We start from the raw sequence: 26,934 nt of genomic DNA on the forward strand, positions 1-26,934 counted from the left end.
TGAGTGCAAGCTTGAGAAAACCTTTTTCAGCGAGTAGCTAGCTGTGAGGAAGAAAGACTGTGTGTTTTAGCTTCTTTATGTCTTTCTACCACTCTCCATCTGTTCCTCTACTGATACAAAAGGAATACAGCAGAGAGTACACAAAAACCCATATTGCTTTGTGGAGAGGCAACACTATCCACGAAACTACATCGCAAACACAGACAGAAAGCACGACATCCTGGCTCTGTGGACATCGTGTTTACCGAAAAGATGATCCGCGGGATTCACAGAGACACATGAATTCATGATGCCTCCTCATCCTCATCATGAATATTCCCAAAAAGGCTCTTCCCCTGATCTGTGGGAGATTCTTTTCTCCTTTTTTTTGGTACAAGCGAGGACCCCCTTCTCTCATTCACAGTCTCCTCTAAATCCACCCATTCACTGCCTATAGGCCCTGATCTCCACATGAAATGATACTCCTCTTTCTCCTCCACTCTGGCGCCTTTAAGCGCCCATATGCCAGGCAGCGAGGAGGCTGGGAAAGCCCATAATTGATCAGTAAGTCTTGGCTGAAAAAGTGTGACCAAGGTCAGCCCCCCACGAAGCACGCAAGAGTGGCTTCAGATACAGATTTATTGCAAATTGAAATGGAAGTTCTGCAGAGCAAACACAAAACTTTTTTTTTTTTTTTTGCATGATCCAGATAAGAAAGAAAGCACAAACGTGTTACAGTTTCTGTTACAAATGTTCTGTTTTGCATTAAGAAAGAACATTTCATTACATAATGATTTAACATTTTAAAACTGCTTAAAATATATATATTTGTTTACAAAATTAGACATTAAAATTAACTGTTAAAACATTTTATAGCAGCAAGTGTTTTAATGATTGGGTTTGATTAATTAAATCTGTTAATTAATCAAAACATTATTACTGTACAGTACCTTGTGATGTTAAATGGTGAAATGCAAACTTTTCTCTATCACACCCACATTTATGCGCAATAAAAAGAATTTCAACTGATATTTTTTCTGCTTTTCTCTTCCACAGGAAGAAATTCAGGCAAAGCAACTAAAAAAGATAGAAATCCAACAGTGGAATGTTTTCTGCCTCAGAAATCGGAAAGTACCATTTACACCCATAAACAGGCGTTAAATCTCTCACGTTTCTTTGAAAGTTTCTTTGAATTTGTACAGCTTTGAAGTTCTACCAGCAGCAATGTAACTGAATGGTAAAAACAGCAGGAGGGCAGTGTATCCATGTGATAGAGCTGATCTTTTGTTCAGTGTCAGACTTTCAGATATTTCAAAGAGTGAGGCATAATGAAAAAACTCAAAACAATGGAAAGATTAATCTGACCATTCCCAGTGTCTAGTGTCCAGAGCAGTACTTGATTGTTTTTTAAGCTACTAACGGTTGGCACTACAAGACAATACCAGTACCATGCCTGCACAGCAACCAGCAATTAATATTAGTTTAGCACCAAGTGTAGCAACAAGAGGGAATGCCTAGCCTGGAAGAGATTCTGTGTTAATTAGAGAGCCTAGCTTTGCACAGAGACAGGATGCCCAACAAAAAATGCCACCATGTGAGTCCATAGTGGGCAAATTTGAGTGGACTGTGCTGTGTGGGCAGGAAAAACCCACACATGCATGTTTTGAGCTTCCTTAAAGAAAGCCTAAGTGCAGCCCATAGCAGTTTTCCCTTTTGGGTCTCCATAAGGGTCTTCTCTGGTAACACATAGCCCATATAAAACCCTGGTAGCCCCAAAGTCAAAATTGCAATGGCTGGATGTTGCTGATATGGAATGGACTTCAGGAAAGTGGTGTAAAAATCTGCCAAATTAAATATGAGCAGCTGCCTGTTGTGGTGACCCCCTAAGTAGTTTGTTGTTTTTTTGTTTGAGTGACATTCTGGTCCACTCTTCACTCCAGTTTGTTGCATGTGAGGTGGAAAATATGTACTCAATGAGCTATAATTATATCATATCTCAGTATCTGATAGAGCACATAGAAGCCCAGTTTTGCAGCCTACCTTGGGACTCACACGAAATGTATGGCATATACCTGCACTGTCAGGTACAGTTAGTATTGGCTGCCAAACTGGGGCCTATGTGCAGAGAGAAACCAACAGTGTGGCCCACTACAGGCCTGCAGTGAGTAAGCCCACACTCTGCTCTACAGTTCGGGGCCCTGATGCGTCCTACATTTCATGCTGTTTCTCAGACACTGTGGCCCATGTGACTGCCCACAGTAACCCCTCATGGGGCCCTAGGTAGCATGTTTGCTAAGGTAGCTACTCCCCCCGTTTCCAGGCTTCGTGCTAGGCTGAATTTAATGACACATTGAACATTTACCGAGAAAGCAAATAATGCCAAGCTTTTCCTTTAAGAATCCTCTGGCTCAAGTTTCAGCAGCGAGATACGACAGTACGGCTACAATAGAAGTACAGGGTGTTTGTCCATTTTGAGGAGGTGAATTAAACCATCATACAAGCTTTAGGGAAGCTTCAGGTTTAGCCTGTGTTGAGTTTTGGTTGGCAGTCACATTGAGGTCAGAGGTGCTGGATTTTAGGTCACTGGCATAGGTGACAGCGGAGGGTTGGGGGGGCCACTCACTGCCTTCCTGCAGCTCCAGAGCCAGCTGCATATACAGCGCCCTTGGTGCCTTGTGTCTCCGACAGAACAACCAGGAGAGGACGGACGAAGCCCAGCGGTCATTGGCCACCTGAACATGTAAGGTGGAAAATAACTACTCAGTTAGCTATGATTATATCATATTTCTCAGATACTGAAATCGCAGGATCTCATTTTCTGCACACAAACATTGCAAAGTGAGCAACGCATTTGATTAAATCCAGGAAGAAGAAAAAAGACGATAAGAATCTGAAATGCAAGAAAGTAACAGTTGAGGTTTACAGCTGTTCAGACGGTTCTCCAAAACAGTCAGTCAATACCTTGTTCCACCGCATCCCTCACATGTCTTAATGGATGGTAACACCGATAAAAATTGTTGTTTTTGGCTGTTGATTTGAATATTACCAACACTCCCAGCCCCATATTTATTTATTTAAACCTACAATGGCCCCAATAAGACATTATAACCATTGGTGACTGAAAAAAAGAGCTTCAAGCTGATGGGTTCATAGAATGAGCTAGACTTGGTCATTCATGACCTGCTGAATAGTGTAAATGTTAACTATTTGTTGGCTATTCAATCCGTGTTATTGTTGTAAAATGAGAAGAAAAAAAAAAAAAGCAGGAGAATTGAGGTTAAGGATAACATGCTACTGTCTACACAGTGAAAGAACAGAAAGTGTAGTGAAAAGCTTCCCAACCTGCGGCGTGTGAGCAGAGGAGGACTCTGCGGGGCGACATGCCCTGTGATTGCCTCTGAAAACTAGCCTCCACAAGATGATGTCAAGGATCAAAATCTATGGAAGATTTCAGGAACTTGAGAATCAGCTGATTATGAAAATCAGAAAGTCGAAAACATCTTAAATGGAGAAAAAAATGATTCACTGATTTCATTATTTAGCAGTGATGCATCACCGACACCGATTCAGTAAGAAAGAAAGCAAGAAATCACATGCAAAATAAACTAAATGAATGCATGCTAATCACAGTTTGCAATTTTAAAAGGAGCTCAATCACAGCAAACAGGCAGGGTGTGGTGGTTTCTGAGCCGTACCTCCAACAAGAAAGAAGCAGCCGCATTCCCGATCATAATGATGACCAGAGTGACACGCCAGTCATGGGGAACACACACGATCTGGGGAGGCAGAAGAGGACGGAGAGCGGTGAGTGCGGCACCTCTGAGCCAATGCAACATCTCAGATATTCACGCTTTCGCGCAGATGTTTCTCTTTTCCGGTCCCAACACGAGGCAACTTAAAGCCTGTGGTGTGACAGCAACACACGGAGAAAATGAGAGAAACAAAGTTTACCTGCAGGAAGTTGTCAACAGCAGGGAAGGGATGCAGCATGATGAGGAGGAGAAAAGTGTACAGACCGATGCAGGTCAGCATGAACAGCCCTCGTGGAAGAAAAGTTACAATCTTTATCAATTTATATGTGGGATACGGGGAAATTTCTAAGTTGTGACTGTTTTTAATCTCCTTTTCTGTCTTTTTAAAGCTTAAAAGGTTATTTGTGTTTCCTTAAAATTTGAAATACGCATCGCTGACAAAACAGTCTTAGCCTTACAGTTCTTGTAGCTTGGTTGTCTGAAGGGTTTTCCCTTGGAAAAAACGATCGCCACAGCTAAATACTGGAAGGCGGAGATGTAGAAGAGGGACGTGTTCTCATAGTTCCTGATGTTTTTATGGTTTTGAGGGTCAGTTACGTTAACTCTGAGAGAGAAGATGGACCTGGAAACATTACAGGCGCTGCAGGAAAAGAGAAAAATGCAGAAAATGAGGATAAATGTCTCCTTTTACAAACTAAGAATGCAAGAATCAAACACGGTGAAGGCAAGTGAAAAGCAAACGTTTCAAACGTCTCTGTTCTTTTCTGTAACCAGCTGATATTAAACAACACGCTGCCAACTTGAGCAGTAAATAAAGAGCTTCACATAACAACTGTTAGAGAAATCGGTTTATGTTTAGTGTGTCTGAAAGAAAAATTGGGCAGATTTTTTCTCTTTAAGCACGTGTCATCACCACATTAATAATCCTAACAGACCACAGATATGTTAAAAAAATAAATAAATCTACATTACTCACTCTGACTGAGGCGTCCATGTCTCGTACCAGCTCTGCTGTCGTACCAGGAGAAAAGCCAGGACCTGGAAGACCAGGCAGGTGAGGATCTGGGTCAGGACTGAGCAGAGCAGCTGGCCTGAGATCAGACTGGATGGCGGGCGACGCCACACCAGTTCCTTCCAGGCTGGGTTCAGACTCACTGACAGAGAGGATATAGTCATTAGAGAGCTGTTATTTGAACGCTGACCGAGAAAAAAAAAAATTTGGTGCTCGTCGCCACGCTGCTCACTTGTAAAGGCAATGGAGAGAATGATGATGAGGTCAATGAAGAGAAACTGGAAGTCTCCCAAGTTGCTGAGAACCTAAAATATCAAAAGATCACACAGCGACAAATTAATGGCTCTATAATCTCAGCTGACACTCGCTGACTTTAGAGCTAACCTACATTCCTGTGTCACACTGTGTCATTGTCATCCTTTTCCCAGCAGCGGTGCGTCACTTTGCTGTCACGTTCCTTTGTTTCACCTAAACTTCTTTTTAAAGACGCAACTTGTGGGAACCGTATCAAAGTTTGATATGGTATACATTCCTATTTGGGACCCTTCCCCCCATTTTATTCATGGTGTCTCAAATGACACAATGTTTTCCCAGCAGGTGACAAAGAGAAAAAATTTGGAAGGACAAATATCTATTCACCGAGTAGAGCAGGATGACACTGATGAACTGGATGATGCTGTAGAGAGCCATGAACTTAAACACGCAGAACGATGTTATGAGGGCAGCCCGTCCCTCCCTTTAGAAGGAAAGACAGGATTTAGAGTTCAAATCAAAGCTGTTCTCAGCTGAAGATGCTCTCAGAGTGTGAATAAGGCTGTGAGATACATTTACTCCTTTACCTGATTAGGTTGGGGACGCAGGAGATGTTTGAGGTAGAGGAGGTGAAGGGTGACGCAACTGACGCCTCCAGCTCTGACAGAGAAATCCCGCTGTGAGCTCTCTTCAGCGCCTGAGAGGGAGAGAGGACTAAATTAATATAACTCACTTTGGTTTTGCAGCGTTACTCAAACCCAGAGGTAAAAAGCTCAGTTTGATAAGAGTAACTTATCCATCAATACATCAAATAGATCAATTACTGTGTGTCAGTACATAAAATATTTAAGGAAACTACTGCTGTGGGAACACCAAAGTCAAAAGGAACCATGACTGCACGTAAAATGTAAACCTACATAAATGCTTTTAAAGCATGCATACATGTGGTTTACTTTGCACTTAGTCCAAGTATATGATATGCAGGTTTGCTTTATACCACCTGTAGCCTCTTGTTCAGCTTTAAGAGGCTACAGTGTTTCAGTTTGTTTTGCAAAAAAGCAAAAGAGACGATGAAAAATATCATTTTTTATTATAAAGCTGACTCAGACTTACTCCACAGTCATTAGCACCATCACCACACATCCCAACGGTGTAACTGGAAGATACATAAAACACGTGAAGACACACACAGGTGGCATGAAACGGATTAAACGCAAAACCACAAAACAGAGGAGCGACTCACTCCATGCTCTGCAGGACTTCCACCAGCTGAGTCTTCTGGTCTGGAGCCATGCGAGCAAACACGGTGGCTCTCAGCACAAGCTGCAGTGCCACCATGAGGGGAAAAGGAGAATTACACAGCTTTACACATGTTCAAAGCTGACGTGGACCAAGTAACAGACAAAGAGTACGTGGGTGTTTATGCCTGTACCTTCTGGACCAGCTGGGGAAAGTATTCGATAATGACGGCGAAGGCCTTGCCGCTCACAGCGAAGTGATAACTTTGCTCCTGCTGAGAAACCTCCCCATCCCAGGTCCCTTCATCCAGCTCGATCTCCACTATCTGAAGGAGTAAAGATGAGCCAGTCATACCATGGTATTATTTTAGAATAGTACCAGAGAATAAAATATCAGATTTAAGCCAAACAAACCTTTTCGCCTTTTTTTTTTTTTTTTTTTTTTTTTTTTTACCTAAAGTGATTCATGCAACTGAACGACTGAAAAATGTATAAAACGAGCTCTGCACTGACAAATGTTTCAGTTCTAGCATTCTATATGAACTCAAAGGCACAAATACTGTAAAAGTAAAGAGATGCCTCAACATGTAGGTGTCAAACCTACTGCAAACAGCAGAGTGGTTGAACAGGATTTGAAACAGTATTTAAAAACCAGCCTTAACAAGAGAAGGTAAACCATCTGTCCAGGCATGTGTTGTTTTCCTTGAATTACAGTACCATGAAAGTGTTTCGAGACACACGTCAATGTTTTTAATGGTTGCTTCCAAGGAGCCAGACCTTCCTGTAATATTCGTATCTTGAGGCGCTTTGTTACCAACAGCCAGTCACAAAAACACATCATTTGTTCCCATTTCTTGTGTTCAATGCCAACGAAAACACAGTTTGACAGGCGTAAAATTGTATTTTTGCACCAACCAAAAATGAATGCCAAAGAGCTAATAGCTGAAAACTTTTAATGTCTCAGAATTGTGTGCAATGTGTCCCTAAAACAGGGGTGTCAACATAAGGCCTGGGGGCCAGAATCAGCCCAGCGAAGTCCTTGGAAGGCTTTGGAAAAGTAGTTAAGTTACAGATAAAAAGATACTTTCTACTATATAAATGTTTTAAAAACTTAAAACTTCATTTATATTAAAATATCTAAAATATCTGTCTTTACACCGACAGAAAGGGCAGTTTTACTGGTCTAGACCACATAAGATGGGCTGTATGTAAATGAGTTTGATATTCCTGCCTTAAGATTTGAGGAAAGAGAAGAAGAAATAGCAGACCATTAAAAATAAAAAATAGAAACTATCTATGGCAGATGAACAGTATCTGAAAGTCATGTCTGAGAAACAACAGCAAAGAGCTGACACAGAATATGAGAGATAAATATGGGCCTTCAGTTGATCCGTCCACTGTTCACTGAAGCCTCATCAGAAATGGTCTCAGTGGAAGGGTGACTGTCAAGAAGCAATTCTTAAGGAAGGGAAACAAAGAGAAAAGGTTGAGGTATGAAAATTACACAAGAACTGGACTGAAAATCAGTGTCAACATATCTGATGGAGAGATTATTCAAACTTTAATGAAGCAGAGAAAGGAACAAAAGGCAGTCAACATCCAAAGAAGAGCTCTGGAACATCCTTCAATAAGTCTGGAGAACTACAAGGGCTGGCTCAAGCCTTCTTCCCAGTACCGTCCACTAACCGGGGATTACTCGGTGGTTCTTACCTCGTTGTCCTTAACAGCCTGAGCTTGGTTTGCAGTGTAATGCCACGTGATACTCGCAGGCTGGAAATCTTTGGGAGGCACAGCATCTGCTATTATGACCTTATCGTGTGGACGGACCATTCCACAGTCTCGAGCCACCGATATGGCCGTCAACATATTGTCACCTATCAGAAGATACAGAGGAGAGGAGGGAAATGAGAGGCACAAACCTTTGAATTTGCGTCACAAATAAAAGACAAATTCACTGAGCTGCATTACCCGTGACCATCAATGTGCGTATGTTGGCTCGCTGTAATTCACATAAAACACCAGCAGTCTCTGGTTTGATTTTGTTCTGCATGATGATCAGACCGAGGAACTCCATGTTGGTCTCTATTACGTCCCTATGAGAGAAAAATCATAGACTTCTATAAATTGTGCTGCCATTTTTTAAGGAATCCACAAAAAGTCACATTTAGAGAAAAACAGATTTCAGGTTGAATCTGGGACACACGGTGACTTCTGACTTTTAGACATCATAAATCTGAGGTTATCGCTGCATTAAAGCAGTTTAAGAGCTCAGCTCACTTACGTAACATTCTTCCTGTCTTTAAGTTTAGTTAATGATTTCCTACTTTTATCACACTGACCCCGAACACCCGGAAACAAATACTAATATGCTGCTGTTCAGCGAGCAGGTCTTAGAGCATAGAGTCACCTAATAAATCATTCATATTGCAGTCACCTCCAATCTTAATTCAAACCGTTTTGTGTCTTTTGGCGGTACGACATTGTGGCAGGATGACAAAACTGCTAGTCATTTCAAATACTTCTACTATAAAAGCTCTCAAACAAGCTTTCCTCCTCATGTTTCACTTAACAAGGACATTTTCTGCCCTGCAATAGAAGGACTTTCAGCTAAGTTACTCTAAGAGCAACTTCGAGCTTCTAAAAGCTTCATCAGCAAGATGAGAAACCACCTTACAAGCATTTTTTTTAGGGTGGGATTATCCACATGCACTGTGGATAGTATTATCTGAGGATACGGGCGTACAGTACCTGCTGAGGCTCTGGACTTTGTGCCAGGAGAGTTTGGACTCTAGCTGACGATGTGCCAGGGCAATAACCCTGAAGCCCTGCCTGGTGTAGGCCTCCAGAGTCTCTGTGAACGTCTGTGGGACTAAACAGAAGGTCAGAGCTATGTTGGTGTGGCCTTATTATATAACATGAGACAAGATAAGAAATGATTTTGTGGGACAGAGAGGACATATTTTATTCATTTGTATTTCTTTGCAGCAAAGTAAAATTAAAGGGAGGAAATAACCATCCCATGTCTGACTTGTGTGCTGTCTGCAGAGACTGGCCACGACCTCTGGTGCCCCTTTTAAGAAGGCGTCCATGTGTTTTGCCCCCAGCCTCCTGACCACCACGCTCATCCTCTGCAGCACTGAGGAAAAGGGGAACTGACGCACAATGCCCATCTCACAGGCCTGAGGAGCAAAAGTCACATGTTTGAACTGAAAAAAAAATTGTTCTGTATCTAAAAATGTGTTCATTTATTCTCTTCATAACAAGTGATTCAAAGAGTAGTTTGACAGCTGCTTCCAGGCTTCATGCTAGGCTATAATTTTCAGCTAGCTACGTCAGATTTACAAGATTTAACACTCAGTAACAAAGTGAATACAAAAACATCGATGTTTTCATGAAAGGGCAACTTACAGATAATTCAGAAAGCTCCTGAAAAAGAAAAAACAAATGTGTCATATTAGGAGTGGAAAATCAGGCATTGATTTATAGTCATCAATGAACATACGGAGGTCACAGTACCATGCTCTGAGGTAGTGGATTGCTCTGATGGGCTTCAGGGGCGATGTGCTTTGGAGGGCGTACAACTGTGGGCATTATGGGATTGTGGAGCGCGGTTTCTTCCTCGGTGGATTCTTCTAGGATCTAAAACAAAAACATCACCTTTCTGCCTTGAATCACTGAGTCAAGGCTGCCGTAAAAAAGGTATTTTTTGCTGGAGCTTGGAGCTGGAGAGTTCACTTACAGGCTATCAGTAACTAACCACGCTAAACACTCCAAATCTCTGCTTACCCAGCCTGTAGCGCTGAACATCTTGAGGTCCAAAGGGTCTCCAGAGAGCTCTCCTTCTATTTTGGTCAGTGAGTGGCAGGTTGCCATGCAGGCCACAAATGTAGTGTTCACAAGACTGTCTTTAGCAGCCTCAGACTCAGGTGAACAAAAGCTGCAACGAAGAGAGAAGGTCTGACTCAACGACTCGATTCTTTGTAGGTGCGAAAGAAGCAAATCGTGACTCTATATAACTCTGTGTGAAAACAACACAAAGTTTCTGTGACATTTCCAAATCTGTTAATAGAAGCCGACGGCAACTCCTGATAGTAAAGGTCTATATTTCTCTGTCCAGTGTTTCATAGAGGCAAAGTTAAAGACTGTACATAAAAGATGGAACTATTGGTTCACAGGCTACTAATGTAAGCACGGACGTTGTTTGTTTGGTTTTCTGAAATCAGAAGAAATTAGCATCAAGTGGATTCAACCGAGCAACAGTCCTCATGTTTACTGTAGCAACACGTTAGCCACACCCTAAAGCATACGCTGCTTTACTCTAAAGAAACTTTTTTTTTTTAAAAACAGACCTTTTATATATTTAACAAGATTTAAAATAATTGACTTTGCCCATAAACTCATCAAGAAAAGATTTAGCAAGGTCAAAATCAAAAGTGAGTAGGACTGTCGTTTTCTCAGACTTTTACGATCAGATACGCCCTCTGCTTGCCATCTACTATGTACAGTCTATGACCAAAGAAGACACGATTACTTTTCCTTCAGATGTGTCAGGACAAAATTATTAGAGAAATTGTTAGTAGATATCAGTAAAATACAGATGTATTCTTTGTTATTCAATAAATCAACAAGCCGCTAAATGAAGTAATTTAAAGCTATGATGCAGTAATGCAATACCTTTTTGTATGTGCTGTCTTTATTTTGAGAGAACTTTACAGAGACTAGACAGGAAAGCATGGATGGAGTGGGGGGAGCACTGCAGGAAATGGCTGAGGGGGAAGTTGAACTAAGGCACCTGCAGTTGCCTTTGGCATATTTGCTACTTGCACAAAGAGGTAAGCTATAGCAGTTCCTATTTGTTTCTGGTTATATTTGGAGATCTGATCATAATATGCACATGAATGGCAATAAACCCAAAGTTGCCACTTCCTACCTGCCATCCTCAGCCCTGTGAATGCCCCACAGGTCCAAACCGTCCTCAGTCAGAGTACCAGTCTGAGGGAAAACAAAAACTGCACATTAATACGAAGCTACCAACTCAGGCCTCGTACATCTCATCAGCAAGCGCAGGAAATCAATCTGAACAGCCCATAATTCCAGACAGTGGAACGGAACAATTTAAGACTAAGCCGCTTCCTCAAAGGACAAAACAAGGACAAAGATGTAACCCAGCATGTCCGTGTGGAAGCATTTAGCTGTTTAGTACATAATCTTTCTACCAACTGAGGTCAGTGTTAAAAATAAATAAATAAAACCAACAACAAAAAACTTTAGCTCCTTTACAACCAAACAAACTATGAATAAAGTCTGTGTCTCTTTAGTTTCAGAACTGATGAATTTGTTCCTTCTCTTAATGAATTATACAATCTAGAAAATGTTGGAAAATGCCTGGGAAAAACAGACTTCACCGAATAATGCATCAAATTTATCAACCTTGAATGCTTTTCTCAAACTAACAACATTACATCCCGTTTCTCATTGCGCTCACTGGGTGCTTGTGATAACAAAAGGAAAGCTTCATGGCAAGCACAGCCTGCTTAGATACGTCCAAGTCCTTATAAACTTGTACAGCATCACTCTTTTGAGTGCATAAAGCTCGATGTTATGAACAAAGAGCATATTTGCGCGACCACAGCTCTGCCTCGAGACATTTACGGTCATTAAATCATGCAGTCACTCTCAAAAAAGAACTTGTGCTTGAACTGGAAGTGGGTTTGAATGTGTTGAATACCAATTTTCATGCATTTTGTCTGAGGACTGATTTCTGAGCTACTTCAGATCCTCAGCTTCTACATTTTCTAACTCACCTTGTCAAAGCAAACCACGTTAAGCTGACCGCACATGTTGATCCTCTGCGGACTGATGCAGAAGATGCCGACTCGCTTAAGACGCCGCTGTGCGTAAACGATGCCGGCCGTCATGGCGGCCGGTAAGGCCGGGGGCACGGTAATGGTCACGATGTCCAGAGATTCAATAATGATGGTTTTAGCTGGGACCTGGACAGAACCATCAGCAACTGTGATTTAGCTCACTGAAGACATTCATAAGCCTCTTAAAGAGCAGTAATACCTTGTTCATGATGCTGAGGACGATGGTATAGATGAAGCCGATCCCCGCCACCCCAACAAGACACAACAGGAACAGGTATGCGTCGTGGTACAGCTTGAAGTCAGTGGGTTTAGGGTAAAGAATAGAACGCACAAGTTGGCCTTTCTCTGTGCTAAAGCCTGTGGAGACACACAAGTAAGACTCTCTGATTATTTTCTTTCTTTTGAGGGTGCTCAGTCTAAAGCAGAAGCTAAACCACCACAGTGGGTACAAGGTGTTATTGATCCCAGTCCGTCTCTCTCCAGTTTACCTGTTCTCACCACAACAGCTTTCACCAGTTCTCCGGCATAGAAGCGGGTCTGGATGACGTGGGTACCACAGTAGAGGGTGTGTTTTTTATGCTCATCCATACTGTAGCTCCTGGCTCCTTCCTCGCCAGCACTGGGCAGACTGGTCTTGGTGACTGGCACACTCTCTCCTATAAGAGATTTTTTTTTAATCAAAAGAAAATATCAAAAAGATCAGATGCAGAAATGAAGACCAGAACACCAGAATGGCTTTTACTGAAATATTGCAGAAGAATCCCAGCAAAACATTCATTCAGTTCAATTCATCTGCTTTTTGAATTGCTGCATATTTTTGCATATTTTCTTTTTGCAAAATTCATTCTGCTGAAGCAGCTATTTATAATATAATATAATATAATATACATATTAATGGTACACATATTGTGATGCCCTGGTTGCACTGCTTTTGGCACCTGAGAGGTGGGAGTGACAGGAGTAAGTAAAGCCAGCTCCTGCAAAGTCCCACACACACACACTCTCTCTCTGGTGGAGCTAGATCTTTAACGATCTAACACAGACCTACAGGAGGGGGAAAAACAAATGGTGCCAAAAACCATGGCTACCAGGACATCACAATATGTGGACAGGATCCAGCTTTCAACATACAGTCACGTGAAAAACAAAGTTTGTATTTCACCTTGTCTGGTGCATATCAGCACAGAGAGCTCAAACAAACTGTCAACCACGGCGGTAGAGGCGTGATGATTTGGGTTTGTTTTACAGCCACACGACCTGGCACCCTGCAGTTATTGAGTCGACCATAAACTCATGATAAGTCAAATGTGATGTCATCTGTCTAACAGCTAGTCATTAAACAGGACAACGATCCCAAACACAGCAGCAAATCTGCATCAAGATGTCTTAAAAAGAAAAGAATTGGGGTGTTGCGAATGCCTAGTCAAAGTCCAGACCGCAACCTTATTGAAATGCTGCGGCAGGACTTTAACAGAAGAACTGTACATATCTCGATGCCCAAAAACGTTTAAAAAAGCGAAACAACACTGTAAAAAAAGTGGCCCAAAACCTCCCCATAATGATGTAAGACACTGATAAAGTCATACATAAGTTATTGCTGCCAAAAGTGGTTCTACAGGCTAATGAATCATAGGGTATACTTAGTTTTTCAAAGGACCGTTTACAGTCATGTGAAAAACTTTTTTCACATGACTGTACTTAATTACATGGGATATTTACTTGTGACAAATAGTCATAAGACAAAACCAACACCTAGCAATACAACGAGGCAGACAAAAATAAAAGGAACAAATGTCAAATATAAAAATTCTAAGATGTACAAAATGTTATTATCAGATGATAGGCAAACAGATGCAAATGACTTTTAAAATGAGAACACTAGAGATGCAGAAAATAAAACATCTCAGAGCTCACATCATTCCCATTCACATATAGGCAGGCTCCAGCATCCACCTGGCTTCAAGTCGCCTCGCTGGACAGTTTTGGAAAATTTGAAGGAACGAGTTTTGAACTTTTTTTAATTTTTCCAGTTTTTCCAGTGAATTAACAAAACTGTTGTGTTTTATAATTACAGGGCAGCCTGTGCAATGAGCTACCAGAACTTTTTCCAAAGATTTGTCCTGACAGATTTCTTTCATTTACCACAACAGCATTTCTTTATCATGTAGAAATAGATGGGTACTGATAAAACTGTATTTCTTTTTTCTATATTAAGAAATATTAAGTTAAACTTCTTTATACTGGCAGACAGAGGAGTTTCACTGGTCTGACCGACTTTAAGCTCAAAGTGGTTTTTATGTGTCGCACATTATAAAATAAATATATTCCTGATGTAGACAATTATGGTGCCTGTGGGATTAAATATCGAGGGTCATTTTTACCCCACCAAAGAAATTTGCTCAGTAATCAAAAGTCTACATGCATTTTGATGAGCAGACTACCATATCATAAGGCAGGGCTGGTTACAGGTAGACAGATAGATAGAAGCGACTATCTTCACTCCCCTGTCTGTTGTAGAGTTGGATGAGCCGGGGATGGGATACCGAGTCAGGGCAGAGTGAATGATATTAATGTAACTACTGGTTTTGGTTTGGCTAGGTGCAAAAAACAATTTGAAAGTGCAACCATGAATCGTAGCACTAATTAAAGACTGACTGGATGATGCTTTTAGTTTACTCACTGGTTGGGGTGGAAAAAGTCCAGTTTCAAAGTATATCAGCGTGTTTTCCTTTAGTTGGTAAACAATAATGTGCGAATGTTAGAAGATGCTCGCCTTGGATCCAGGTACATCTGGGTCCATGTTTTCAGGACGAGCTTCTACGTTCTAATGTGACTACTGCAAAGCCCCGCCCACATGCTCTTAAAAACCTCCTGTTTGTGAACGCCAGCCAATCAGAGTAAAATTATCTTAAACTGAGCGAAGTGTGAGGTGCCTTAACAGCTTTCTAACTAAGAGCAAAAGGTCAGAGAAGGACATGATGTCCAAATCTATGGATTCATTAAAGGAAAGCAGATGAGCTTTGCATAAGTTAGAGCCTGCTGAACTTGTTTTAAAGGGCCAGTGATGACACAATAAGGTCATGTGTGACAATGTGGGCAAAAAAAAAGAAAGAAAAAGAAAAAAAAAATGTAATGATGATGTAATAGCTCATCAGGTTATTCCCTGTAAAATGACAAATGTGACCGAAGTTCTTCTGAACTGTGGACGGGCAAAGAACGCCTCGCCGTGGCATAAGCTAATCAGTCCTTCAGCTAGACGAGCTAAAAATCAAAGCTGGCTTAATCTTTGATATATTGTGGCAGTGACGGAAGTACCAGATGCCTCTCACGAACAGTCATAAAGTGTAAAGAGATAAGTGACGAGAGATAACCACTGATTCCTGGAAGAACGGTAGTAACCTTTCTCCACGGCGAGCGCGCTGAAGAGCAGTCTCACCTGTCAGCATGCTCTCATTCACAATGCAGGTTCCGCGGAAGAGCACGGCGTCGCACGGCATTATCATCCCATTCGCTGGAATGGCGATCACATCGCCGGGCACGAGCTCCGTTGACATGGCCTGTTCAATATCTGTGGTCAAGATCATGAAAGAAGACTTTGGATACACACTGTCTCTGTAGCCAGTCACAAGGCAAAGCAGCTATTAGCTTTGTGTCATGATCAGAGATGAAAACATGCCTTTATTCCCTCTGCACACGGAAACACGAACCACGCTGTGGGCTGCCACCATGTCATGCAGCATGACGTATTGCTGAAAGGAGAAGAAAAACAGATCTTGAAAGGCACCAGAACAACTGCGTTAAAAACGGGTGACCGAGAGCAGAGCCGTCTCAGGTGTGACTCACCTTTTTAATGGTGTACAGTGAGGTAGCGATAGAAATGATGGACATGAAAACGATGGCCGAGGCATAATAATAATAATCTTCAAAGCTCCAGAGAATGATGCTGAAGAGCTGGAAGATGTAAAAAGGGTTCAAGACCTGAAAAAAAAACCAAAAAACATGCAAACAGAGGGAATTAGAAGAAATGATAGATGTGCTGTAAGAAAATATGTTATGCAAGAGCTTGAAACTCACCTCCTTTACCAGAAGCTTTAACAGAGAGGGCACTCTCACTGCAATCTCATTCTCCCCAAAAAACAGCCTCCTGATAAAGAAGAATCAAACCAATTTGTCCATCATGAAAAATCCATCTGCTGCTTCTTTCATTTTTTTTTTTTAATGAGCAAATAACTTAAGAAAACAGCCTGTAAGAAAGCCCAGCATGTACCTGTAGTCTTGTAATGTTTTAGAAAGCCCAAAGCTGTGCTCAGAGTGAAGGCTTGCACAGCTCACATTCACATCCTCCAGGCCTCTAGAAAATGAATACAAATTCATGTCAACTGCAGCTGAGCAGAGCAACACATACACCGACCGGGCATAACATTATGAGCACTGACAGGTGAAGTGAATAACACTGATTATCTCTTCATCATGGCAGCTGTGAGTGGGTGGGATGTATTAGGAAGCAAGTGAACATTTTGTCCTCAAAGTTGATGTGTTAGAAGCTGGAAAATCTGGGAAGTGTGAAGATTTAAGAGTCTGACGAGGGCCAAATTGTGATGGCTGGACGACTGAGTCAGAGCATCTCCAAAGCTGCAGCTATTGTGGGGCGTTCTCGGTCTGCAGGGGTCACTGCTTCATGTATGCAGGATGTGCAGGAGAAACAAGTCGGACCCATGGACACCCCACCTCCTAACTTACATGACCTAAAGGATCCGTTGCTTGGTCGGGGCTGTTTTGGCAGCAAAAGGGGGACCAACACAATATTAGGCAGGTGGTCATAATGTTATGCCTTATTGGTGTGTATCTGATCATGCAGAACCTGGCAAAAACTAGGCAATCAACAAAAAAAACCCATCACAATTACTATTCTGTTACACCTCCTCACGCTTTTACGTTCAAAGCATTACAAGGGAATTCCATCATTTTTTCCCTTTACTTAAAACGTCAATGAATTCATATAATTGAACTGAATTTGTAAAAAAGCTGTAATACATGTAACACATCAAATATTCTGAACACAAGACTACAGCACCCATACTCAGTGGGATGCTTACTTGTATAATTCAAAGTTCTGTATCACATCATTCCAGTAGTATCGAGTGCTGTGGTGGACGAAATAGTGAACCTGAGAGGGGGAGAGGGGAGAATCCAAACACTTAGTCTGTAAAACAGATTTGTTCAAAATGTGTTACTTAGAAAACTATCAAATGGTAACACACGGCTTCATACTAAAGTACCTGAACCAGCTGCCTGTGAGAAAACTGTCCGTAGCAGTCTTCGTGTACAGCGCTGACACCAAGGTCTCCGTCTCCATTTGGAAGCTGGTTTTCAGGCTGGGAAGCCAAACTGTCAAAGGGCTTCTTCCCAGGAGCCAACATCACATGCACTTTGGCTCGAAACCACTGTTTGAACTCATCCTGAGGTAACAATATAAAGCAGCACAGTTTTCCTGTTCGTGAGGCTACACCAAATTTATCAGACACAGTATGGAACAGTATGTGTGCCAAAGAAATAAAATGCTTCATTTCAATATTAAACTACAGCACATACCGTTGTCCTGAGCAGCACTGTGTGTGCGTCCTTCAGCGTGGTGTGAGTACAGGTGCTCTTCACACCCCACTCAGGTAACCAGTAGAGGAGCAGCAGCAGGAGACCACCAGAGCAAATAACACCTGCGCCCACCAGGATCATCTTCCACAGACAGGGTCTGTAACCCGACACCTCCTGCACAGGTACACTAACATGTTAACATGGCCGCGTAGTTGTCTCTTGTCTGTAAAACACCTGGTAATATGCTGGATTCAAGGACTTATTTCAGCCACAGATTAATTAATAGACAAGTGATTCTCTAGCAAGTATTTCCCAAAGCAGGTGGATCGTGTGCACTGGAATGCATCAAGAATGGCATCCTTCTTGCAATCCACCCTTTTGTCTGTGATTGGGACCGGCACAAGGAGCTCACTAGCTTGTGACACCCCTGAAGCTGGTGCCTCCCCCCAGTCTCAAACCAGGGATGGACGCACAAATGGACAGACATTCAATGTGTAATAAACCCTAAGAGAATTGGAAAAACATATTAGTGACTTATCCTAATCTGGAGTCTAACACCGATTTACATCTTATATGTTAATGCACAGTGTTGAGGTCATTACTCAAAAAAAATAGCTAGAGGTGGGAATCAGTAGACAACCCACAATACAATATTACTGTGATTATTAACATTGTGTGACCTGCTGAGCATTGTAGTGACGTACGTTGTTCAACTACAAATTATGTCCTCAAAGTTAAACTTTATCAGTATCTGTTTTATCGCAATATGATAAAGTTATCTCACGTCAGTTATTTTTTGGCTGCAAAATGAGATCATCAAGCGTACCAACACTGTCCCTAAAACCTGCTATAAATGTAAGACAGTCAGTCTGCTATCAGTCTGTGAATGAATGGTAATTACGTGCAATCTTTTTCTGATAATACACCAATTAACTGTGACAAATCACTGAAAAAAAATAATCAAACATCAATGCTGTCTACATAAAAAGAAATTCACATTTAACAGCAATTAACATTTAATTATCAGAGTTTAAGTTTGTAGTTTTTCCATCATATTTTAATTAATTTAACAAAAAAAAATATTTGGTGTCTATATCGATACAATATCACAACACAAAATGTAGCTATGCTGTATCAATTCCCCCCACCCCCCACCCGATTACTAGTTACCTTTTTTAAGAAGGATGCATACTTAATTGCTCCCTGTATAAAGAAATTGTTAACACTAATCAACAGAGGCGGGAAGTAACGAAGTACAAATACTTTTTTAGTGTACTTAAGTAGAAATTTCAGGTATCTATGGAAGCCCGTTTCCGCCACTAAGGGAAAAAAGAAAAAAAAAAAAAAAAAAAAAGATCCATAACTCGAAATTTTGAGTTATTTTCTTGAAATCTGGATTTATTTTCTCAAAATTTCGACTTATTAACTCAAAATTTCGAGATAGCGCTGCCAATCAGTAATCTACATGAATGACGTCATTTCCTTGTTACCCGGAAGCTGAAGCCCTCAGCTACAAATGCTACAGCTAAGCTACCAGTATTACATCCAGTCATGAATCCACAGATTGCTGAGTATTTTTAGCGTGGCTTCAAAAATGATGAAATCCTTGTGTTATTAGCTGAATCACATGGTGTTACTATCAGCAAACGTACTCACGAAAGAGCCAATTTGTTGCGATCCGGTTTTGAGTGCGCGTTACTCTGCGCCATATGCTTCCAGGTAACAGGAAAGTGACCTCATTCACCTAGATTACTGATTGGCAGAGCTAACTCGAAATTTCGAGATATGTTTCTCGAAATTTCAAGTTAATAAGTAGAAATTGCAAGAAAATAACTGGGAATTTCAACCTATGGACACTTGGGTTTTTTTGGGTTTTTTTAGTGGCGGAAACGGGCTTCCATAGGTATCTGTACTTTACTTGAGTAGTTTTTTTTTAAACAACTTTTTACTTTTACGCTCTACGTTTTTAAACAAATATCTGTACTTTCTAATCCTTATATTTTCAAAACAGACTCATTACCTTAGGTTTAAGGCATTTGAGGGGAGTTATTATTTCATGACACTGGCTTTCAAACCGACTTGAGCCTAAACAGTAACACATGAAAGGCCATCCTGTTCCAGTACTATTCGCCAAGTGATGTGGCATAAAAAGAGATTAAAGATGTAGAAAACTGCCTGGTAAAGTTAAAGGGATTAAAGTGAGGCTTGTTTTCTTTTTTTCGGTACAGTACCAGAATGACTGCAGGTGTCCAGAAGTTGCGGTACTTCAGCGTCTAGCTAGCCCCACGAAAGACAAGCGAGCATAAAGGCAGCAATGTTTTTTAAATGGCAGGCCATTTCAAATACAGCATTTCTATCAGCAAACACACAAACAGTTTGTGTGCAGTTTATCTGCTAACTAAAGGTCGAGCTGCTGGTTTTCACAGGGAGAGAAAAGAAAGAGAGCCAACTTCACTCAGAGATAGAGAAAGATGACAAAGACAGGAAAGGAAGACGAGAGGTTAGATTTAAAGGTAAAGACGGCTCAGTGGTGTTTGATTAACTGGAAATGTAAATCTTCTATGCAAGTCCTGTTTTTAAATCAGATATTGGGTCTGTACATGTGACATTATGTTTTTTTGCAGCAGGTTGCACAATATGAAAAACAAACTGAGGTAGACTAACTGTGTTATTTAAAGGATACATGAAAATCCTCTGCAAGTTAGTGCAGGATAAACAGGTTTGTTTGCTGCACTGTGATGGGTTTAAAGTAAAGAACAGTGTGTGACCGGTGCACAGTGGCTTAGGTTTCATGGTCAGAGTTAGGTTACATGGAGGGTGGCAGAGATGAATATGCTGAGATCCATTCACTGAATTCACCTTTATAGTGTCTAATATAAAGACAGCATAAACTGTGTCCTGTATCGAGGATGGAAATCAGTAACATCTGCCGACATCTGGTTGAATTAAGTCGTGTATTTTGAATTCATTGTGGTTGTGGTTGAATTCATATTCTCTTAAACAGATTCAGGCTGACTACAATTAGAATTAAATATTAAACTGAAAGCTTTGCATGAAACAGCTGGTAGAAAGGTTCTTCAAAGAGCTACTTTCTTACTCTGAATACATTTCAGAGCCTTTACTTTTTCACTTATACTTGAGTAAAGAAGTTGAATCAGTACTTCAACTTTTACTAGAGTATTTTTAAACAGTATCTGTACTTCTACTTAAATACAAAATCTCTGTACTTTTGCCACCTGTGCTAATCACTACATTCCTTTTGCATTACTCTATAAGATGACCCGAAATGCACTCTCACATAATTACCAGTTAACAACATAAGCTTTAGTTTCCAGTCCCACACACACAAATGCCTGTTCTAACGATCCTTGAACACAAAGCAATAATGTAAACCAGCCCAAAGAATCTTGAAAGCGATCACCATGGTGATTCTACCTCAGAAACACGTACAGGTAGGAATGGATGCTCCATTTATATTTCAAAAATAGTGATGAACCTGACTGCCTATCACTGCTTTTGTTACCTGTTGAGGTTCAGGTTATGGGCTGCTGGTCTTGGTGTAGGCAAACATTCAGCGTTAACACTCTGGGTTCTTAGCTAGCTTTGTGTTACCATGCTGTCTAATGTTTGCAAAGAGCTGATGTTGTGCTATGCTGTGATGTCAGTATAATGCGACTGTTTCTGCATCATGTTCTTGCTCCCTCATGCAAAAAAAGGTAATGCCCAAATTTCCACTCTTTAAAAGTTGTACACCACTCCAGCTTTCCAGCTCTCTGCACATTAACTGAAATCAGCTGATTGTAGCCCAGCAGACAAAAATTATACACAAAATATGCCTTTTTCGTTCTACCTGCCTGACGTGCAGATAACTGGAAAGCAATGTTCCCTCTCAGCTGCGCACGTGCGCAATTGCGCACTGTTGGCACGGTCTCTGCGCAGAGAAAATCTGCGTGCACACAAAAAAAATTCTAACCTGAATTGAAATGAAAGTAAATATGTGCCGACACCGGTGTTTTAGCTAGCAAAGCGGCGTGGCTGATGTGGAGTGAAGCCACATTAATGACAACGTGTACAACCTTTGGAGGTGTGAGCAGGACAGACGGAACAATTGACAGAAACAGTGTGGACTTTAAAACCAGTTTTTAAATTGTGTTGATAGGCCACGTAAAACCAGAGTTATGATAAAAAATATGCAATGTTTGGTTTTCCTGAATACTATCGTTGTTTATATTTACTGCGGGGAGAAACGGTAAAAACGGCGTTTTATAAGGAAAACGCTCGAAAGCCTGTGAGCAAAGACGAAACCAAAATCAAAACATGGCATTTAGTTGTTAAGAAACGGGAGGAAGTTTTAGGAGTGACGGCGTTGTTTTGAGATGTGAGAGATTTGCAACGTTTAGCGCAAATCTTGTGTAGTTAGTGTGTAGTGTAGTCAGTAGTTTTGTTGTGTGTGTAAGAACAATGAGGTGACTGCTGAATGTTACAGGTGTTACAGGAGTGATACATCTCCTGTTGTCAGGCCTGCAGGTATCAGGCTGTTGTTCTCCTTTATCTCATAGTGGACAGAAATTGGAGAGTGGAGTGGCACAAATAATTTGTGTGGCATCAGATTTCATGCAGAACAGCTGATTGTTCTGTAAATAGTTTGAAATGTTTGTTTAAAAAACCGCTTTGGCTGCATTTTTAGGTAAACAGCTGCAAAAAACGTTGATGTTTGCAAAACTCAGTAACTTTTTTGAAGAAGTAACTATATAATTAATTGCCCAACATTGGGTCATTATATACTGTATTTTGCAGACAGAGAGTTACAGGACTCTCTCACAGACCACAGACTCATACTCATAATACAAGTCAGAGTTTTATTTTAAAAAAAAGAAAGAAAGTTGTGTTTTCAAAATTGGAGTTCAAGTTATTTTTACTTCCAATAGTGTTAACATATTACACAGGTCATGAACAAGATTTTTTTTTTAATTTTTCATTGTAAGTGGGCTAAAGCAGTTAATTAAAAGTAGTCTAACAGAAATGTAAATGCTGTAATTTTATTATTTTAATAAACCATGTAACTTGGATGGATTCGACGCTGACGTGACCACAGTGCACACGTCTAATGTCGCTCACAGTGGTCCACGGGATCGCTCAGGGAGTTTGTGTGTTCGCTCAGACACATGAAAAATTAGAGGGAACATTGCTGGAGAGCCTTTGTAATTCAAGTAATGGCATAATTGCAACTTTAATACAGTAATCACATTGTGTTCAGTTAGTGCATTACCAAAAAACATGTTACTTTGTAGCGAGTTACAACTCTATCAGTATATTGGATTAATGCAATGGCCTGCCAAATAATACTGTCTGCTTAGTGGTTCAGACCATCCAAGATGTTTGTGATCCAGTTTTGGTGACTGACATACAAGTATTTATTGGTCTGTTACTGAACGCCAGTTAGCCATGTCCATGCGTTTTGCACATGTAGTTTATGGCTTCCTAGTGTTAGGTGATAACTTAGCACGCCAACCACATGTCTAAATATGGTAACTTCTGGATGTAGTAAACCAACATGCCAACAGTAACACAGTTGAGGCTTTAACACGCCAAGTCCACAAACCATTGGCTGATGTCCATCTGTAGTAAACACAACCTGTTTCCTTTAAACAACAACAACAACAAAAACAAAAAAACAGTTGTACCCATTTGACTGAAACTCACTCTTCTTTTACACAATACTTACACACACACTGGTGCATTTTCATGCCAAAAGTAGATGATATGAGAAAACCAAAAAGTGAAATAACTGAAATGATACTCACCATCTCATCCTCCAGGCCTGGGCTGATGATCTTCACCTCGCTCACCTTCATTTTCTCAGAAGTGCCAAAACTACGAAGAAATGCAAAAAAATATAATTTTTCACTGTATACCCTGCAGATGTGTCATCACTTGCGAAAGCTCTTCAGCTCTCAAGGATCTCTTCAACTCTGTGTACTCAATAAAGGTCCTTCAATCATGGTCAAGGGCATAAAATTACTTAGTTTTATAGTCTCTCAAGAGATAACAACCTAAACTAAGAATGAAGTCAGCCATTTATTTTTTGCTATTTGGCATTTCATCATTGGAGATGAAAACAAAGTTAGATACAAGTCAAACAACATCACGGCAAGGACAAAAATCTTATCTGTGAGATAACCGATGAGGTGTCTGTGTGGAAGAAAGAGCTGTCACCGAACCCGCCTGAACTGAAAAATGCTCCCTACCAACGTATTCCAAGCCTCTTGTGATTCTTCTGCAAACATCTACCTTCATTAAGTCCTGACAGTTCATTCTTAATGTTGGCGATTTTCAAGTTTGCCCGAACAGTATTGTTAATGCACTCCATATGACTCGAAGCACTTTTTACACTTGCTTTATTTATCTTTTATATCAACAGTCAGGAATGTACTAAAAACAGACATTAGTGTGTAATCTGCACATCATAATCCTACTCACTCTGCATGACCCCAGTTCAAACACATCTGTTAATTACTTATAATAAATATAAGAATAGTATTAAGCAACAATCAGTGCATGATAGGCCGCAATATACACAGAAACCTTTGCACTATTGTTAAGTTCAAAAATAGTCACAGCTGCAGTAATGTGTGCGTCATCCGCCTGACCTGGCCCATCAAGAGCTCCATGTCTGTAATACAGTACTTAATATTTAAAAATTGCTTTTTCATTTAGCACTCCTTGAAATTTTGATTTAAAGGTTTAACATTAAAGTGCATTTTTTTATTCCATGGAAAAATGTTACTTTAAAAATGGAAAACAAATAGACCTCAGCTTAACTATGACAGAAATCAAACTTATCCTAACATGCACGTCTTTGATCTGATCAGGTGCATCTCAAAAAGTCACAATATCTTTGGAAAAATTCAAAGTTTTCTATCAATTATTTAAAAAAGTGAAATTGTTATGTATTCTAGACTCACTATACAGAAACTGCAATGTGATAACTCAGAGTTTACAGCTCAAAAAATTATTGAAAAAATTCTCAAAGTATTCAAAGATTTAATTTGGGGTTTGAGTGAATTATTATTTAAACAGTATAAATACTGTGTACCTCTTGGTCTAATTCAGTACACGCAACCACAATCATGGGGAAGCCGGCTGACTTCACAGTTGCCCAGATGATGATCATTGACATCCTCCACGAGCAGGGTGAACCACAGGAGGTCATAGCTGAAAAGGCAGGCTGTTCTCAGAGTGCGGTATAGAAGCATATCAACAGAAAGCTGACTGGAAGGGAAAAGGCGCACAAGCACCTTCAGCCTTAAGGCGACTGTGAAGGAAAGTTAATTCAAGAACTTGGGAGAGTTTCAAGAGGAGTGAACTTAGACTGGTGTCTGCATCTACAGCCACCGGGTATAGAGGTACTCAGGCAAGGAGCAACGACTGTCAGAGTCATAATAGTAAGCCACACCTGAACCAGGGATTCAGAAATGTCTTACCTGAGCTAACGAGAAAATGAACTGCTCAGTGGTCCGAAGTCCTCTTTTGAAACAGAAGTAAATTTGGCATAGAGTCTGGATGAAGAGCAGAGAGGCAAAGAACCCAAGGTGTTTGTAATCCAGTGTAAAGTTTCTGCAGTCTGTGATCTGCTGGCATCGGTGGTGGTTGGTCCACGTTATTTTTTATTAGATTCAAGGTCAACACAGCCATCTACCATTAGAGCTTGATTGGCCAGCCAACTCACCTGATTCAAACACCACAGAGAATCTATAGAAGAAGACGAGACAACCCAAAAACAAGGGGAGCTGGAGCCCACTATCAAAGCAACCTGGGCTTCAGTAACACCTCAGCACTGCCACAGACTGAACTCACAGATGCACAAATTCATGGTAAAGGGGCAGAAACCAGGTACTGAGTGCATAAATGAAGACGATTAGAGATGAGATTGGTCTCTTCCAGGTTTGATAAGAATGGAAATCATAAACTACACCATTCGTAGTTATCAGATCTGATATGAGACAATATCTTTTAGATAAAGTTGCTAATTCCTCCAGTAGAGTTTGTGGACAACCAGCAGATGTGCATAAAAGCAGTTCTGTCCAAACACCTTACCAACAGCCTTTATAGTGGTTTTTCCTGTAACTTTCCCTTTATCTATATATAAAACCACTTTATTACCATTAAAAAGTCACTAAAAGTGAACACACGGTGCTTCTCTGTGCCAGGAAAACTTGTAGGGGCAGATATGAAATAAATAAAATTGAAACACTGCTGCACTCTGCAAGAATCTGACACTCTATATAAGCAATGGCTTCCCAACAGCTTGAACTTAAATATATTGGAGTGTCCAAATCAAATCAAAGCCATGCCAGAATGTGTAGCAGGGATTTAGCAGAGCTGTTCAAGTACACATGTGCAACATGACACTTTAAACCCTTCTGCACATACAGACCCAGGTGTGTGACTGCTCTAAAAGGTGTCTCCACTACATGCCAGCCCCACTTGAGCCATATTTAACTAATCCGACAACCAAAGCAATAAACGCGCTGCTTTAAATGCGAAAATTTCAACTGTTGATGTTTGAGTGTAAGAGCAGAAAAAACACAGATTTCCACGGTGTTAATCACAGCCTATCGGGCATGATCAGTGGACGCAAAGCACTTTCCAGTCTCACTAACTTTCACCAACATGGATCAAAGTCGTCAAAAAGTTTCGCAAGCTGCCGCTAAACTGAGATTTGACGCATTTTTTGCAGCAAGCGTCCAAAAACGTTAAATCATCGCGTAAACAAGCGTGGATTCATGCGAGCTGCCGACTTACCGATGTCTCCTCTCTCTCTGCTGGATCAGATCAGACCCTGCATGGTGGAGCTGCTGCATGAAAGTTTGCTTGGATGCCCTCTGCAGCCCGCAAACACTGCGGATCATGCAGCGGGTGTCTGGAGAAACGCGCGGTGGACACAGCAGGAGATCCACGCTGCGAGGCGACCCGGACCGTCCCAAACCGGTCCATTTACAAGGAAGTGGGGAAAACAGGATGTGAGGTCACTGAAGGACACCGCTTTTGGGCCGAATTTCTGCAAGTTGCAACGAATCGTGTGCAAGACTGACTCGCAGTATTCAGACTGGTTATTCGTGGTTTGATATTGGGGCACGTTTAGCTGTGAGGGTGGTGTTGTTTCAGGACCGTGAAGAAGCTGAAGTTTCACCAAGTTAACCTTTTATCTCTTTATTGCAGATGTTAAAAATAAAACACGC

General features: G+C 40.9%; 1 protein-coding gene across 2 annotated transcripts; it reads right to left on the reverse strand.

The window, feature by feature from the left end:
- Nucleotides 1-561: 561 nt before the first annotated feature.
- LOC134617665 (polyamine-transporting ATPase 13A3-like) lies at nt 562-26,929 on the reverse strand. Of its 2 annotated transcripts, XM_063463001.1 has the most exons (33): nt 26,498-26,929; nt 23,497-23,566; nt 17,693-17,866; nt 17,380-17,559; nt 17,197-17,267; nt 16,368-16,451; nt 16,175-16,244; nt 15,944-16,078; nt 15,777-15,849; nt 15,537-15,668; nt 12,589-12,756; nt 12,300-12,457; nt 12,038-12,226; nt 11,164-11,225; nt 10,020-10,170; nt 9,750-9,872; nt 9,642-9,659; nt 9,262-9,412; nt 8,982-9,102; nt 8,202-8,326; nt 7,944-8,107; nt 6,428-6,559; nt 6,239-6,318; nt 6,109-6,151; nt 5,583-5,692; nt 5,383-5,479; nt 4,976-5,048; nt 4,708-4,885; nt 4,190-4,371; nt 3,931-4,019; nt 3,675-3,755; nt 3,322-3,417; nt 562-2,711 (listed from the first exon to the last, which is right to left on the reverse strand). In XM_063463001.1, exons 1-33 carry the CDS (start codon nt 26,602-26,604, stop codon nt 2,472-2,474), a joined length of 3,927 nt encoding a protein of 1,308 aa, XP_063319071.1. In that variant the 5' UTR covers nt 26,605-26,929; the 3' UTR covers nt 562-2,471. The 2 variants fall into 2 exon arrangements, with proteins under 2 accessions (XP_063319071.1, XP_063319072.1); XM_063463002.1 differs by lacking the exon at nt 3,322-3,417.
- Nucleotides 26,930-26,934: the final 5 nt, after the last annotated feature.

Source organism: Pelmatolapia mariae, linkage group LG18 (genome assembly GCF_036321145.2).
Source record: "Pelmatolapia mariae isolate MD_Pm_ZW linkage group LG18, Pm_UMD_F_2, whole genome shotgun sequence".
In the NCBI taxonomy this organism is placed as follows: Eukaryota; Metazoa; Chordata; class Actinopteri; order Cichliformes; family Cichlidae; genus Pelmatolapia; species Pelmatolapia mariae.

Bases quoted from the DNA above. Each gene is read 5' to 3' on its own strand.
- LOC134617665 (XM_063463001.1), bottom strand. From the start codon at position 26,604: ATGATCCGCAGTGTTTGCGGGCTGCAGAGGGCATCCAAGCAAACTTTC. The intron at 16,452-17,196 runs GTAAGCATCCCA...TTCATTTTCTAG, and splicing joins CAGAACTTTGAATTATACAA to AGGCCTGGAGGATGTGAATG. The intron at 3,418-3,674 runs GTACGGCTCAGA...AATCTTCCATAG, and splicing joins CTGCTTCTTTCTTGTTGGAG to ATTTTGATCCTTGACATCAT.